The 16,265-nt window shown below is 46.4% G+C and overlaps 2 protein-coding genes across 2 annotated transcripts; both read right to left on the reverse strand.

Moving 5' to 3' along the window:
- Positions 1-2,373: 2,373 nt before the first annotated feature.
- LOC128836519 (zinc finger protein with KRAB and SCAN domains 2-like) lies at positions 2,374-9,689 on the reverse strand. Its single transcript, XM_054026872.1, has 2 exons — positions 3,626-9,689; positions 2,374-2,966 (listed from the first exon to the last, which is right to left on the reverse strand). The coding sequence occupies exons 1-2, from the start codon at positions 4,158-4,160 to the stop codon at positions 2,689-2,691; spliced, it is 813 nt and encodes a 270-aa protein (XP_053882847.1). The 5' UTR covers positions 4,161-9,689; the 3' UTR covers positions 2,374-2,688.
- A 1-nt stretch (position 9,690) lies between these two features.
- PHLDA1 (pleckstrin homology like domain family A member 1) lies at positions 9,691-12,467 on the reverse strand. Its single transcript, XM_054026882.1, has 2 exons — positions 11,383-12,467; positions 9,691-10,822 (listed from the first exon to the last, which is right to left on the reverse strand). The coding sequence occupies exon 1, from the start codon at positions 11,860-11,862 to the stop codon at positions 11,416-11,418; it is 447 nt and encodes a 148-aa protein (XP_053882857.1). The 5' UTR covers positions 11,863-12,467; the 3' UTR covers positions 9,691-10,822; positions 11,383-11,415.
- Positions 12,468-16,265: the final 3,798 nt, after the last annotated feature.

The raw sequence follows: 16,265 nt of genomic DNA on the forward strand, positions 1-16,265 counted from the left end.
AAAACCCCTCTGCCTCCCCCCAACATTTTTTATAACTGTTAAATAAAATTGCTTAGAAGAACCCAAGTTGTCATTTCTTATTACTCTTGATGCTATTAAAAGAGTGTAGGGGAAAAGACTGTTGAGCTATGTTTTTAAAAGGTCATTTACACTTAGGGCATGGCTACACGTGCCGATGTAGAGCGCTGTGAGTTAAACCCGCCTTTGGAGAGCGCGGTAGGGAAAGCGCTGCAGTCTGTCCACACTCTCAGCTGCTTGAGCACTGGCGTGGCCACATTTGCGGCACTTGCAGCGGCATTGGGAGTGGTGCATTGTGGGCAGCTATGCCACAGAACACCTCTTCCCATTCTGGCGCTGTGGCTTATGGGAAGGGGGCGGGGGCTGCAGGGCATTCTGGGTCCTGTCCCAATGCCCCGTGATGCATCAATTCACATCCCAGCATTCCCTGTGCTTCCGTCCACATTTGGCGCCATCTTTCAACGTTTTTTGTACTGTGCGCTCTATCTTCCCTTTCGGTCTGTGGGAATGGAGCCCAAACTACTGAGGAATATGCTGACAAGTCTTGCCAGCACGTCACGTTTGGCAGTCGAGTTATTCCTTAGGATCCAAAGTGACAGTGAGGATTCCTACGATATCGACTCGAGTATGCATACGACACGAGTTTGCTTGTGGCATTCATGGACATGCTCACCACTGTGGAATGCCACTTTTGGGCTCGGGAAACAAGCACTGAGTGGTAGGATCACATTGTCGTGCAAGTCTGGGATGACGAACTGTGGCTGCAGAACTTTCGGATGAGAAAAGTCACTTTCATGGGACTGTGTGAGGAGCTCACCCCCACCCTGCGGCGCAAGGACACGAGATTGAGAGCTGTCCTGCCAGTGGAGAAGTGGGTGGCTATTGCAGTCTGGAAGCTGGCAACTCCAGACAGCTACTGATTGGTCACTAACCAGGTTGGAGTGGGAAAGTCGACTATTAGAATCGTGTTGATGCAAGTTTGCAGGGCCATTAGTTGCATCCTGCTCAGAAGAACCGTCACTCTGGGTAATGTGCAGGACATTGTGGCTGGCTTTGCACAAATGGGTTTCCCTAACTGTGGAGGGGCGATAGATGGGATGCATATTCCAATTCTGGCACCAGCCCACCTAGCCTCCCAGTACACTAATCGGAAGGGGTATTTCTCTATGGTTCTCCAAGCATTTGTGGATCACCGTGGGCATTTCATTGACATTAACACAAGCTGGCCTGGAAAGGTGCATGACACACACATCTTTCGGAACACTGGCCTGTTCAGGAAGCTGCAAGCAGGATCGGCTCTAACTTTTTTGCCATCCTAGGCAAAAAAGAAGAGCGCCGCCCCACCATAACACCCCCCCCAGCGCTGCACTGACCAAACCCCTGCCCCTTCCCCCGAGCGCCGGGCTGCTCAAACCCCCGCCCCCCCCGAAGCACCAGGCCGGGCCGCCTAAACCCCCGCCCTCCCCCACAGCGCCGGGCTGGGCTGAGCTGCCGAAGGCCCCCCCCCCCAGGCCACGCTGCTGCCGAAACACTCCCTGTGCTGCCCGGCCGAAACAAAACAAAACAAAACCCTCGAGTGCCTCCCCACCGAACAAAAAAAAAAAAAAAAAACCCACACCATGAGCATCCCCCACCACCCCAAAATTGGCCCCCCCCTTCTAAGGTGCCGCCCCAAGCACATGCTTGGTCGCCTGGTGCCAGCCCTGGCTGCAAGCCGCGACTTTTTTCCCAGATCAGAAGATCACCGTAGGGGAAGTCAAAATGTCCACTGTGATCATTGGAGACCCCGCTTACCCTTTAATGCCGTTGCTCATGAAACCCTACACAGGGAGCCTTGACAGCAGCAAGGAGCGGTTCAACAACAGGCTGAGCCGGTGCAGAATGACTGTGGAGTGTGCTTTTGGCCTTTTAGAAGGTCGCTGGCGCTTTCTGTATGGGAAGCTGGACCTGGCCGATCACAGCATCCCCGCGGTCATATCCGCGTGTTGTACCCTCCATAACATTTGTGAAGGGAAGGGTGAATGTTTCACTCAGGGATGGACCTCTGAGGTTCAACACCCGGAGACTGAATTTGAACAGCCAGAGAGCAGGGCTATTACAGGGGCCCAGCGCAGGGCTGCAAGGATTAGGGATGCCTTGAGGGAGCAATTTGAGGCTGAAAGCCACCAGTAATGTCTGGTGCCCTGCACAGGAGTGAAGTGCAGTGGTTCCAATGTTAGTAGGAATCTGTGTTTGCTACGCTGCCTTGCGGTGCCTGTTTCTTTCTTGGGTTAAGGTATCTTTTAATTTATGCAATAATAAAGAATGTTTTCAAAGCCAAAAAATCCATTTATTGAAAAGAAACAACTGCTTGGGAAACAGAAAGGGCAAGGGGGTGGGGTGGGGTATGGTACAATCACAGATATGCATATGTGCTGTCTGGAGTGCTGTGCAATGAGTGTTGCACTTTAGGATGCCTATACTGCATTGTGATTGGGGTTGAGTGCAGTGAGTAAGGGTCATAGTTTTCAGGGCTGGGTGGTGAAGCTACAGGTGTTGGAGGCAGCTGGTGGTGATAAGAACCCGGATGTTGGGGACAGTGGGTTGGAAGTGAAATGGGGGCACAAGGGAAAGAGTTTTGGGACAAGGGCTGCAGGGTGGGACAGGCGCGGTAGTGCTCTGCCAGCATGGCTACGAGCGCCTGGATAGAGTCTGCTTGGCGATCCGTATGCTTATCAGCCGATCTGTGCTTTTCTGCCGGAGCACCACGCTTTTGTGTCGGTGCTCATCGTTCTGCTGGCAGATCCTCCTTTCACTCTCCCACCACTCCTGCACTTTTTGATTCTCATTACTTGAATGCTGCATTACTTCATGCAACATGTCTTCCTTGCTTCTATGTGGCCTCATTCTGATTCTTTGGAGTCTTTCGGACGGTGATAACACAGACGGCTGAGATCTCAAAGTTGCATCTGTAAAGGCAAAATGCAAAACTTAACAGACAGCATTGTTCACACCAGACAGAGCAATGATTCCCCTGTACTTAAGGGCAAGCACACTCCACACAATAGCGTAATTTCCCCGTCCCAAAGCGAGCGCACATAAACCCACGGGATCCCCAAAATGGTGAGTAAGCACAGGGTCAAGCGTGACTGATTGTTTCATGGCTGTACTGTCCTCTGGGTTTCTGTGCCATGGGGAGAGCCAACAGCAGCAGGGGCCCCCTATACTGAACACTGTCCCCACATTTTCCACAGGAGTTCATCCTGGAAGATATCTCGCTGCTGAGGGTGACCTGGGAAGCAAGGGAGGGTCTTCTACTGCAATGCGGCTTCCACCCTGGCCCATATGCAGCTTGCCTGTGTGCAGCAATGGTCCCCCCACCCCTCAGAGCACAGTGGCGCGGACAAGTTAGCCTTACTGGGACAAGGACCACAGTGGCTCTCTCGAGAAACCTGTGCAAGCACATTGCCCAAGTTCTGGATGAGACCTTTGAAGAGATCACTGAGGTGGATTACTGCGATGTGCGAGAGCACATCAACACCCCATCTAGGCATGCATGCAGCGCTAATCCTCATCGCCCCAAGAGCCTGCACCGAATAACTTCCTTCCCAAAATAAAAGCTGCTTACCGGTAACCTCCTCTGGTGTTTGTCCATTCCCAAGCACTGGCTGCCACGACTGGCTACCTTCCTCCTGGCTTGAGAACAGCTCCTGGCTGCATGCATCTAGGGATTCTGGGGTGCCTTCCTCTGCCTCAGCACACTCACTCCCGCTTTGCTCCTCCACCTCCTCCTCCTCCTCCTGCCTTGTTGAACTGGGCTCTGAAGTGTCCTTGGTAGAACTCGGAGTGGAGGTGGGGTCACTCCTAAGTATCGCGTCCAGCTCTTTGTAGAAATGGCACATCGCAGGGGCAGCACCGGAGCAGTTGTTTGCCTCATGGACTTTGCGGTAGGCATTCTGCAGCTCCTTCACTTTAATCCTGCATTGCAGTGCGTCCTGGTCATGGCCCCTTTCCATCATGTCCCTTGATATCTGCCCGAAGGGATCATAATTTCTACAGCTGGAGCTCAGCTGGGACTGGACAGCTTCCTCCCCCAAAACACTGATGAAGTCCAGCACCTCGCCATTGCTCCATACTGGGGCTCGCCTGGTGCATGGAGGCATGGTCACCTGGAAAGATTCGCTGATAGCACTCCATGCCTGGCTGAGCAAACAGGAAGGGGATTTTCAAAATTCCCAGAGAATTTAAAGGGTGGGTCTGATGGTTGGTCACGTGAGGGCAGGTCAGTAGAGTTCAAAGTGGTGACCAGAGTGGCTAGAACAGGCATTGTGGGACACTTCTGGAGGCCGATCAGAGCACATTAACAGGATAGGTCGTCCACACTGGCGCTGCGGTACTCCAGTGGGGGCGCAGCAAACATTATTCCACTCACCGAGGTGGAGTACCAGGAGAGCTCCAGCCATGGAGTCCGGGCATTCTACATGCCTTGCCAGTGTGGCCAGGAAGTGAGCTAGTGTGAACGGGGCTCCTTTATTGCACACTAACTCTCAAGCGTAGCCAAGCCCTTAGAAAACAACACAAGTCATTTCATGTTCCAACGATCTTTGTCCAAGTTTTACTGTAGAAATTGAAAGCAAAACCCCAGAATAATTAAAGTTATTCTCATCACAGCAATCTAATTGCAAACGAGTAAATCATGGGGAAAGTGTCATGTTTTAAAAAAGGAAAGCCACCATTTTCACAACAATGGCAAAGTGATAGTGAAAGCATTTAGGAATCAAAGTGTCACTGTTCTAAATTCAGTCATGGTTTAATATTTTAAGATCACACAAAAGAACTAAACAAACCAAAACAAAAAACACACAAATAAAAAGAATTAAATGTATATATGCATTCATGCACAACACCAAAAGTCTGCCTATGGGGCTTGAGCCAAAGTCTATTTTAGTCAATGGAAAGATTCCCATTGAATTCAGAGGGTTTCAGATCAAGCCAATAAGTCCTACCTTATCATCTTGCAATGATTCCTAATGTTCTTTCCATCTTACTTTACATCAAAGTAAACTCTCTCTTGAAGGCATTATTAAAATGATTGCCCCTACGGAGGAAGACAACAGCCCAATTCACATAGGATGAACTTCACTTCTGTGCACAATGCCCACACAAGGCCTTTCTACCACTGAAGTCTGACCCAAGGCAGCATGATAGGACTTACATAGGACTCACGTGGGCATAGATCTTGTAAGTGGTGCCCTACACGCAGAGTTTGATGTCATCTTTAGAGGAAAGACTGAAAATGACAAATTATTCATAGATTTTAAGGCCAGAAGGAATTGCTGGGATCATCTAGTTTGACCTTCTGCATGACCCAGGCCATAGGACTTCCCCAAAATAATTTCTATTTGAACCAGAGCAGATCTTTTAGAAAAACAGCCAATCTTGCTTTAAAAATTGCTACTGATGGAAAATCCATCATGAGCGATCCTTGGTAAATTGTTTTAATGGTTAATAATCCTGGCTGTTAACAATATGTCTAGCTTTGACTGCCAGCCATTGGCTCTTGTTATACCTTTGTCTGCTAGACTGAAGAACCTAGCATCAAATATTTGTAGCCCAGGTAGATACTATGACAAGTCACCCCTTAACCTTCTCTTTGTCAAGCTAATAGATTGAGCTTCTTTTCAAAACTCTTCTTTTATTATGTATTCCTATTCCTTGTTGTTAAATATTTTTCTTTACATGTTTTTCAAGCTACAATTACAAGGTAATAATTGATATCACCCTTTAAAAGCTGCGAGCAACATTCTCAACCTTAGGAGCTTAACATTTAAGCAACTAAATCTACAGACACCTAATTAAAAGTGGCCTGATTTTTAGAAGTAGCTGGGCACCAGCGGCTCAGAGGGAGAAGCGAGTACTTGGCACCTCTAAAAATAAAGTTGTTTATGGATCAAAGTGCTTACACTTTAGGCACCTATAGTTGAAAATTTTGGCCTGAACAACTCTTGAAATACACATTAGAGCAGATATTTTTAGTGACTCTCAAATAAAAGACTGGCAAATGTGTGTTGTTATATATACTTACGAGAGAGCCAGAGAACGAATGGTGCCACTGAACTTAATATAAGTGGTAGTGCTAAATATCAAAGGTCATTGTAACGCAGCTTAACTTCACTGAGGCAGCTCGACACACCTGAAGACTTATCATTCCACAGAGACTCCAAAAGCAACAGTGGCAGTTGCACATTCTTCTTTTCACACATCATTCCTTGTCACGTATAAGGAACAAGTGCTGTTGTAAGCGGATACTCCTAATGTTTGAAGTGTCCTTTCCGGGCTACTTAAAGGTTACTTGAAATTCCATCAGAGGCTTTTAGATGCTGATAGAAGAGCAACAAGGCAAATCTCATGCTGCTCTTTAGACTCTTACCCAGCTTCTCTACCTCATCCATAGAGATCACCACGCTCACTGATAAAGATACAGTCTGAGGAGGCCTCTGTCCTGCAACTTGTTGCATGTGGGTGAACTCCTGTGCCAGGCAGAGCCCCACTGAAATCAAAGAGCAGTCCACCCATGCACAAGCTACAAGACCTAACACCTTACAACTGTGCTGTATGTAGAAAAGTTACTGGATGACACTGGTAATTCAATCAGCCGTTCTTTTAGGAAAGCTCTATGTAAATAGTTGTTTTGAACTCATGTTTTCTTTAAAAAAAACAACAACAACCCACAAGCCTCTTCTAGAGCCTATTGAAGTCAATGAAAAAGACTTTCATTAACTTTAGTGGGCTCTAGATCAGCCCCTTAAACCTTTGTAAGCTAAGAAGCTATAGCCCCAAAGGATAGTTCCTTCAACATGGCACCAATTCATTTCAACAGATACCTCTTTATTTGAAATGGAATGCATTTTGAAAAATAAGTCACATCTCTCAGAAATCATTTATGAGTCGTATTTACACACAAATTTGACAACACCGATATTTCAGCTAACGACGGGCTATGCTAGAAAACATTTGGTACATCGCTGGAGCTAATGATCAGAAGCCAGCAGTTACAGATCATGAACTTTAAAGAAGAGGAGCTACTTCAGGATGGAATGGAGATCATATTTGGTTGAACTTCTTGCTTCTGAATACAAAGCTATTAAGCGACAGAATGGTCACCACAGCTTGAATTTCCCTGCCGAATCCTGCCCCTTCTTACATGCAGGCACATTCAGTTTGCACCAATGTCTTCTACTAAGACATAAAAGGTTGACCTCTTTATTAACCAGCTTTCCACACTGCTGCTAACTACACTGAGCACCTCTTTTTGTTTTACTGGCACTGTAGTTTGTTTTCTATTAAACTCATTTGAGTCCTACACCCATCTATCCTTCTTTCATTAAAGGGAGGGGCTATCATGGTTACTTCACTTGTGAACCTTGAGTTGGATTATGCATGTTGTTCTGCCATGAATGGTGCAGGACCCACTGGACCTATTTGAGTAGTTACCACTGACATACAACGTGTAGGTGACAATCAATATTTAACCAAGTAGAGTCAATGAAGACTGTTCAGTAGCAAAAGAACAAAATAAACATTTATCTTTACAAGTCCAACTGAATTTTTGGTCTGTATTGCTACTATTCTCAAGAAGAGCATAGTACATTTAGTAATTGAGAAAGTTGCCAGATTGAATGGCCCAGAGATTGAAGTCTTATTGACACTGGGATGGCATGAGCAGCAGCAGCATGTGCCAGGCTGTCCTCACACCACCTCAATCCTGAGCTGAGGGAGTGAACGCCCTCATCCCAGCCAACCACTGGACTTTCTACTTATACCACAAGCACAGATGCCAACTCAGAAGTGGATTTTGTGATGTGCTCACCTGTCACAGCAGGACCTGGGCTGACAGAAATGTTTTAAACAACATAACGGGAAATAAGTAATGCATTTGGCAGTATCAACAAGCAACAGTTTGTTCATGATAAAGATTATTACATTTAAGATAGATGTTCAAATAATACAGAAAGAGCCTGTCTCAAACCAACATAAACCAAGACATGCCACATGAAAGAGGACACTTTGATTGATTTCAACTTGATGGGAAAATGTAAGTGTGAGCTAATGATGCCATCAAACTTGATTTTGAAAGTCTTGCCTTTTATCAGTTTGAGACAGAACCTTGATGTTATTTAAACCTTTTAAAAAATGTCCTTGTTTGTTTTTAAAAGCACAAGCACTCCGAGGGAAAATGATAAAATTAAATGATTTAGGGCCTGACCCAAAGCCTGCCGAAGTCAATGGAAGTCCTTCTAGCATCAGGAGGAGTCTGGACTTCAGTGGGCTTTGGATCAGATTTGTGTAGGACAGGAATGACTTCATCTCCCAGGGAAGTACATATCTTGGGTCACAGAGAGACATATTTTGAATAATTACATTTATTCTTTACCTAGTTAAATGCATGTTTTGATAGGTGAATTTTCTGTGCTATGGGTGTATATCTGAAAGGGTGGTTTAGCTACCTGATAAACTGTAATTAATGGCTCTGAAAAAGAGGTCACATTTTTCCACAAATCGATAGTTAGGCACTTTTTAAAAGGTAGATATTTTACACAGTCAAGGGCAATGGTTTTCAAGGAGCCACTACAAATTACAGTCTATTTTGTAAGTCTTCCTTCCAGCACAATCATCTACGATTTGGCAGAATGAGAATGGCAAATGTATTGAGATGTGAAAACTAGCTGCTGTACTTGCAGGGTATCTTTTCATCTCCTTCCTGTGTCCTAGACTGAGGGGATCCAGTCCTGCAAGGTGCTGAACATTCTCAGTTTCAATTAGCCTCAAAGGAATGACTTTCTTAAGGCAATTGTAACCTGCCATTCCAATCCAGTAAATATATATCCCCACAAAGGGCCTGAACTCCAATAGCCCCCTGGGACTGTTCACATGAGGGTTTGCTGGATTGGGCCTTAATTCTGTTAACACTTGCTTAACTTTATTCACATGTGTAGTCCCAATGACATTAATGGGGCTACTTACAGGTTTGCAGGATCAGGGCTAAATAATGTTCCATCACCCTGGAAGGGGCTCAGTACCCTGAATGCCCTGTAAGATAAAGGGGAGCAGAATGAACTCAGCACCTTGCAGGACTGGACCTCAATGTGAGACAGGGGGTAAATTAAAATATACCCTTCAAATGCAGTGCTTGGTTTAAGATCTCTCTCTGTCATTTTCATGTTTTCTTTTATCCAGTCATTTTTTTTAAGGTAAAGCTACAAATCAGAAGTCCTAAACATATTACTTTAAGTCACTGTTTACATTTGTATAGCTTATAAACAGGCAGAGCAGTTTCCCTACTGAGTTGGTAAAAAGAAATAGTTCCATGGCTGAGGCTCTGTTCCTTGACTTAGCGATAACAGGCCGTATTGTACTATCAGATTTTTAAGGACAACTCACTATTTATTTCAAAGCAGAGAGCTTTAACTACAGCAGTGCAAAATGGGAAATGATCCACCACATTAAGGGCCCAATTCAGTAAAGCACATGATCACGGGCATAACTTGCTTTTCTGGATCAGGGTCTAGTCACCCCATATGCTGAAATCATCAGCAAAACTCATTGATTTCACCAGGAGAAGGAAGACATATGCCTACTACTTTGTTTTCTAACTTCATGGGGTTCTTTAACATAATGCAGACAAGATCTCAACATCTGGTAATATTACACACTAAAATAAACTTGTTTATCTCAGCAATATAGCATTTTTCAGTTTAGGAAAATTATGACTGAAATGACTCATTTAAATACTTTAAGACATTTACAAGATGGGCTTTAAAATCTGTCAGAAAAAGGTCAGGAACATGGTCCTTTCATAAACCTTCTGTACCAAGAGAGCCTTGAACTCAAATGTACAGAAGTTTTAATAAATAGTTCTCAGCTCTTACAACCATTTTCATAACACAAAATAAACGAGCACATAAAATTGATATATGTTTAACGTGACATTCTCATATCACAAATCAAATTGGTCAGAGCTCCCTCTTCAACTGCTGTATATGATAAATGAAACAAAGGTATTTTATCTAATAATAATGAATCAAATTATTTTTTCTGTGTAACTGAGTTGTGTATAAAATGTAATACTCTTCCCCCATATTTATGTTTAAAAAATAATAATAACCTTGGCAACAGGTTCCAACCCTTGGAGAGAAGCAATTTCTTGTGCATTAAGATCTTTATCCTAATTCTAAACCATGCATTATACTTTCCACATTAATATAACAAGTTTCTAAAAGAATGTTTTGGGTAGAAATGAAAACTATTGTATTCCATGTGGAAAATCACCCAAAATTCATGGCCATATAAGTCATTCACTTCTCCCACAACCTCCCTCTCTCTCTCCAAAGTTTGCAATATATGCAGGAGCTAAGGTGTGCTTTGAATTTTTATTTGGAATTTGATTTCTGGATAATGGCCTACATTCAGAAAGGTCTTGCAAACTAGCCTTTTACAAAATCCCTAATAAATAACCATAAAATAAAATACTTTAAAATAAATGTACAGTACATCATGTGTCCTAGACGCCCCATCATGCCAGATGATCCTTTCCAAGGTTCATAAATAGTACTCAGAGTCCATATGACTTGAAATGCTTTCCCCGCACCAAGGAAGGGGATTGTGCAGAAAACTCGCTGGGATTTCAGGTTGTTGAACTGATGCTCTCCAGTCTCCCCGCTCCGTGGCTCTCCTCGGTTTGCCAAGTTTGTCTATCCACTGAAATATGTTCACAACAGAAAGATGCTGATCGGTCTCACTTCCTGAAGTGCCGCTTGGATTCAACCTGTGATACAACAATACAGAAGGAAGGGAATCGGAATGAGCTGACAAAGGGTGTGTGCACAGATAGCCAACCTGCCTGTGCCTGGAACAAGTTCTCTGAATGACAAATGGTAGGTGCACCGTCCTGCAACAGTGAACCAGGCACAAACGGAAGGGCAGGAGATGGAAGATCATATGGGCTTCTAGAGCGTATAAGGACAGGCCAGGGCTCGGAAACCATACACTCCCGGCGCAAAAGGCAGCGCTAAGTCAGCCGCACTCCCCGGCTGTCTCTGAAACTCCTCGAAGATGTTGGGGGAGAACGAAAGGGCTGGGAGCAGAGAAAACTCTTTCCCTCCTCCCTCTCCCCCAGGCAGACGGAGTCCCAGGCCAGTAAGTTGGCGATGGTTTGGTCTGTAAAGGATCCCAGTGCCTTGAGAGGCTTGGGAGCCCACCTGCTTCGACCTAGGGAGGGATCCGGGGGGTCCTGGTTTGGCTCTGGCGCCCCGCAGATCCCACGCTCCCCGGCGCCCTGGAGCTGGCAGGGGAGGGGGCAGGATTCCTAGGATCCCGGGGAGGTACCTGGGCTGTGCCGCGGCCGGTCCCTCGGGCGCCCTACGCGGAGTTGGAGGCGCTGCGGAGGCGGTGGCCCGGGTGCTGCTGGACCAGGTGCTGCTGCTTCTGGCGGGTGGACTTGACGGCCAGGATGGCCTGGCGGTTCTTGTACTGCACCAGCTGCAGCGTGATCTCGGCGTTCCAGCCCTGCTCCTGCGGGCCCCGAAAATCGATCTCTTTCCCCTCGGCCATGACCACGGTGAAATACACGTACTTGCCCTTCCGCTCCACGCAGTCCACCGTCTTCATGTGGGAGAAGTGCAGCTCCTTGATCTTGGCGGCCGGCGGCTCGGCGGCCGGGGGACCCGGCTGCGGCTGCTTGGGGGGCACGAGGAGCAGCCCTTCCTCGGTCAGGATGCAGCGCTTCTTCTTCCACAGCTGCAGCAGCCCGTCGCTCCGCTTCTCCAGCACTCCCTCCTTCAGCACCTTGCAGCCACTCTCCAGCATCCTCCTGGCATGGGGCGGCTTGCGCCTGCTGGCCGCGGAGCCTCCTCCCGGCGGGGCAGGCAGCAGCCGGTCCCGCTCCTCCTCGCGCCCGAAGCGGATGGCGGCGAGCGAGCAGGCTCCGGCGAAGCCGGGACGATCCTGACCCTACCGAGGTGTCTGGGGCGGCGAGCGGCCGTGCGGAGCCGGCGCCCGGCTCTGGGCGCTCAGTCTAGCTGGCTGCTCCACCTCGCTGCGCGCTTCGCCCAGCCCAGAGTGACACCCGGCGGAGGGGAAGCCCAGCTCCGGCAAACGCCGCGTTCCTTTCTCACGCCCCCGCTTCCCTGGGTTCCCTTCCAAATATGGGGCTGCCTCGCGGCGCGCTTCCTGGCAGGCGCCTCCCTTCAGTGTCACCCTGGTGGGGTTGTCCCTTGTTCTGACTAGGATGGGGCAAGCGCCCTGGGAAATCGGCTCCCACTTCGCCTTCATCAGCTCCCCGGCAGTCCGGGTGATGGTTAAATCCGATCAGTGCTATTTTCTCTTCTGCTTACAGTTTACTACCGACTAAACAGTTTCATTTATTATTGCTGTAGTGATCAGAGCGCCTGGCCCTCTCCAGAAAAAAAAACTGAGATCAAAGGATGAAAAGCTTTCTATAAAAGCTAGGTGTCGTTAATAATAATAATAATAATAAATAATTACTAAGAGGCAGCTCTCAGACCATTTACAGTTATAGGTGCTAGAACTGGGGCTACGGCTTGAAGTGGTTTCCATCATACACAAGGTTGACAGTTTGGTTCAATGGCTCTCAGCACTCCCCCACCCCCCAATACAAATTGTTCAGCTCGCCCAGTTACAATATAAGGGCCCGCTCCTGCAAAGCCCTACTACTCACTAAGGCTAATAGACATTATTAAAGTATGTTCCAGATCACAAACCTTTTGTGCCTGGGTCTAATTCACCTTAGAAACCCGATAAGAAACAAATGTGAAATAGACAGCATTTACAAGCGTCTTAATGAACATACACTACAACAAGATCAAGAACTCCACTCTGGACCTAACCAAGTGGAAATGGGGAGAAAGAAAAAAACTAGATAAAAAAGTGGCTAAGAGATGGTCTACACTTAAAAATTAGATTGACCTAGCTGGGTTGCTCAGGGCTGTGAAAAATTTCATGCCCTGAGCACTGCTGTTAGGTTGACCTAATCCTGGGTGTAGATATACCTGGCTAAGTCAATGGAAGAATTCTTCTGTTGACCCAGCTACCACCTCTGAGACAGGTGGATTAACTATAGCACCAGAAAAACCCCATCATATCAACAGGGGAAGCATCTCCACCATTGTACCCTGGAGCTGTGTTACTGTAGCAGTTGTAGTGTAGACAGCCACTGTAGGTTAGGTGGACCTATAGTAAAATAACAAGATTGGAAACAGCTGAAAATCCAAGTATTTACTTTCAAAGTGGAACAATATGTATATGTGCCTAGACTGATAAGTGGAATTAGACACTACTTTGTGAAACAAAACTCCTTTACAGCTTTTTAAATTAATGTTTGAGAAGAACAAGGTATAATATGGTGAACTACACTGATGCCTCAACAGTTTTGACCTACTCAAACTGCCGTAATTGTTGAGATGGTTCTCGGGGCACCATATTACACTTTGATCTCCGGCATGAAGGAGTCTGTCTTGCTTATCCCTGGCTCCACATCAGCTTCCTAACACAACCAGCCTTTCAGACATTCAAGCACTCTCATCTTGCCAATTGCCAGCCCTAACTTCACCTTGCAGGTTAACAAGAGGTGCACACCAGTCCCCTTTGAATTGTATCCCTATGATCTCCAGCCTTTGATACTGGCTATTCACAGAAATTCCAGATCCTTCATACCCCAAGGTGCAAGGAACCCCACTTTACAAATTTTACCTTAAACCATCACTCTTGGAAACTACACAGCACTTCTGAGCCCTTATAATAAAACAAAAGTTGATTTAAGTGAAAATAAAAATTTAACTAGAAAAAGAAAAAAAAGTGTTAAAAGCAAGGGGTTACAACATAAAAAACAAACTGCATACCTTGTAGACTTATCAATATATGAAGTAAGTTTTCCCTGCAAATTTCAGTCTGTTGTAGAGCTGGCTGGTTTCACAAGACTCAGAATCCAAACATTCATGAAAGCCCCCTGCACCTCAGGGGACTTCCTCAGTGAATGGATTTAAAATACTTCTCCCCCTTGTGTGTTATCCTGGAAACAGCCTTTTGTTTCTATTCAGACAGGGCAAACCTCTGTCTGTTGTAACATTTCTTTTCCACCTCAAAGTGGTTTCAATTGTTTGTGGTTATCTCTGATGGTTTCCTGTTGGTAGACTTGGGAGGGAGCAAGGCCAAACAACTGAGGGCATAACTGCACTTGCAGACGTAGAGCACTTTGAGTTAAACCAGCCTTCGTAGAACGCAATAGGGAAAGTGCTGCAGTCAGTCCACATTTCAGCTGCAAGCGCACTGGCGTGGCCACATGAGCAGCTCTTGCAATGGCCACAGGGAGCAGTGCATTGTGGTAGCTATCCCAGCATGCAAGTGGCTGCAATGTGCTTTTCAAATGAGGGGGGTGGGGTGAAGTGTGACAGTGTGTTGTGTGTATGTGGGGGGAGAGAGTGGGTTTTGGGGGGGCTGAGAGCATAGCAGCATGCTGTCTTGTAAGTTCAGACAGCAACAGACCCCCCCCCCCACCTCTGTCTCATACACACAGCATTCTACAGTAATGGTTGCTTTGTCTCAGAGCAGATAAGCAGCCAGCTGTCAGAAATGGAGCTTTCAAAGGGCATATCTGCATGCCTGCAGTGGTTCCAAAACAATGACGAGAGTGTCCACTTGACTTAAGGGGATTATAGGACGTTTCCAGAGGCTGATCAGAGCGCAGTAATACACCACCTCGTTCACACTGACACCCGGGCGTTTCAGCCAATGTGCACCAAGTGTTTATCTTCTCACTGAGGTGGAGTACCAGGAGTTCTCTAGCCCTGGAGTCAGAGCGCTCTACGTGATTGCCAGTGTGGACAGGTAGTGAGCTAGGATGCCCGGGGCTGCTTTAATGAGCTCTAACTTGCAAGTGTAGCCAAGGCCTGAGCTTTGCATTACCTCCCCAGCTAAACAGGGTGGAGTGACAACTGCCCCTGCATGAATGGGTCATCCCTGATGAGGGCTTGTCTACACTACCAAGTTTTGTTGACAAAACTTATGTCGACACCCAAAAGTTGACAAAACAAAAATCGCCAAAGGGTATTCACACTTGCTCTCTCTGTCAAGAGGTTATGTCCATATGGGGGACACCATTATCGACAGGGTGAGCAATGCACGATGGGTATGGATCCCACAGTATAGTGTTGTGGGAAGGAAGAGCTGATCACTGCACATCTTGGGATTCTCTGAGTTCTCCCACAGCCCCCTCAGCTGCCGAGAGCAGCATCGTGAGCAGCTCTGTGAGCTCTCCATGTTGAGGAATGGCAAAGCAGCACAGCAGGCTGCCTGTTGCTATGTTCCTAGCACAGGGCAGAACAGGAGTATTCCAATGATTTACTCTTTGTTTGTTCGCCCAGCGGAGCGGCACATAGATACTTCCGGGAGATTTCCCCACAGGGCAGCAGAGATCAAAACACTGAGCAGAGCAATCAGGGCAGGCATTGTGGGATACTGGCAGAAGCCAGTTCTGTCAACAGAACAATCAGCAGTGTCTACACGGGCTCTTTGTCGACAATAATGGGAGGGGAAAGACAAAAGTCTCTCGTAAGGGCGGAAGTTTTTTGTTGCCAAAACTGGGCATTTTTCATGACAAAAGGCCCATTGTAGTATGTACGCTCTTGCTGTTTTGTCTCCAAAAGGCAGTTTTGGGGGACAAAACTGGACAGTGTAGACAAGCCCTCAGACACAGTACCCCTAGTGACTAATTTTTATTCTAGTCAATAAAGAACGCTTTCAATATAAATACATTATTCCTTAAATATTGCCCATACATACGTCTCGCAACGCTTCTGAGTCTTGACAAGTTACAAGCTTTCTGTAGACAGGTGTTACTCTTTATGGACAAATATCCTGGAAGATGTGTTTGGTGTAGCAAGTTTGTAGCATCTAAAGTGAGAGCTGTTTGCAAGAAGTAGGGGCCAAGGGGCCTCTGTCTCACAAATGGAGCCAAAGCTCTACTTGCTCTATTGTAGTTCTAATAAATTCTATGCAAGGTTTGTAAACACTCCTAGTTTGCTAAAAGCTCTTCGGATATATCTGATGTTCAGATGCCTCCTAGTGCCAAATGTTAAAACTGCAAGATGGAAGGATTCTGAACCTGATCCTTGACAATATAAATGAGAGGTCCTCTCATCTTTCTGGTATTTTCCCCTATTGTTCGCTTGCTGATAGAAGAGTGCAGTTGTACA

Source organism: Malaclemys terrapin, chromosome 1 (assembly GCF_027887155.1).
Source record: "Malaclemys terrapin pileata isolate rMalTer1 chromosome 1, rMalTer1.hap1, whole genome shotgun sequence".
Classification (NCBI taxonomy): Eukaryota; Metazoa; Chordata; order Testudines; family Emydidae; genus Malaclemys; species Malaclemys terrapin.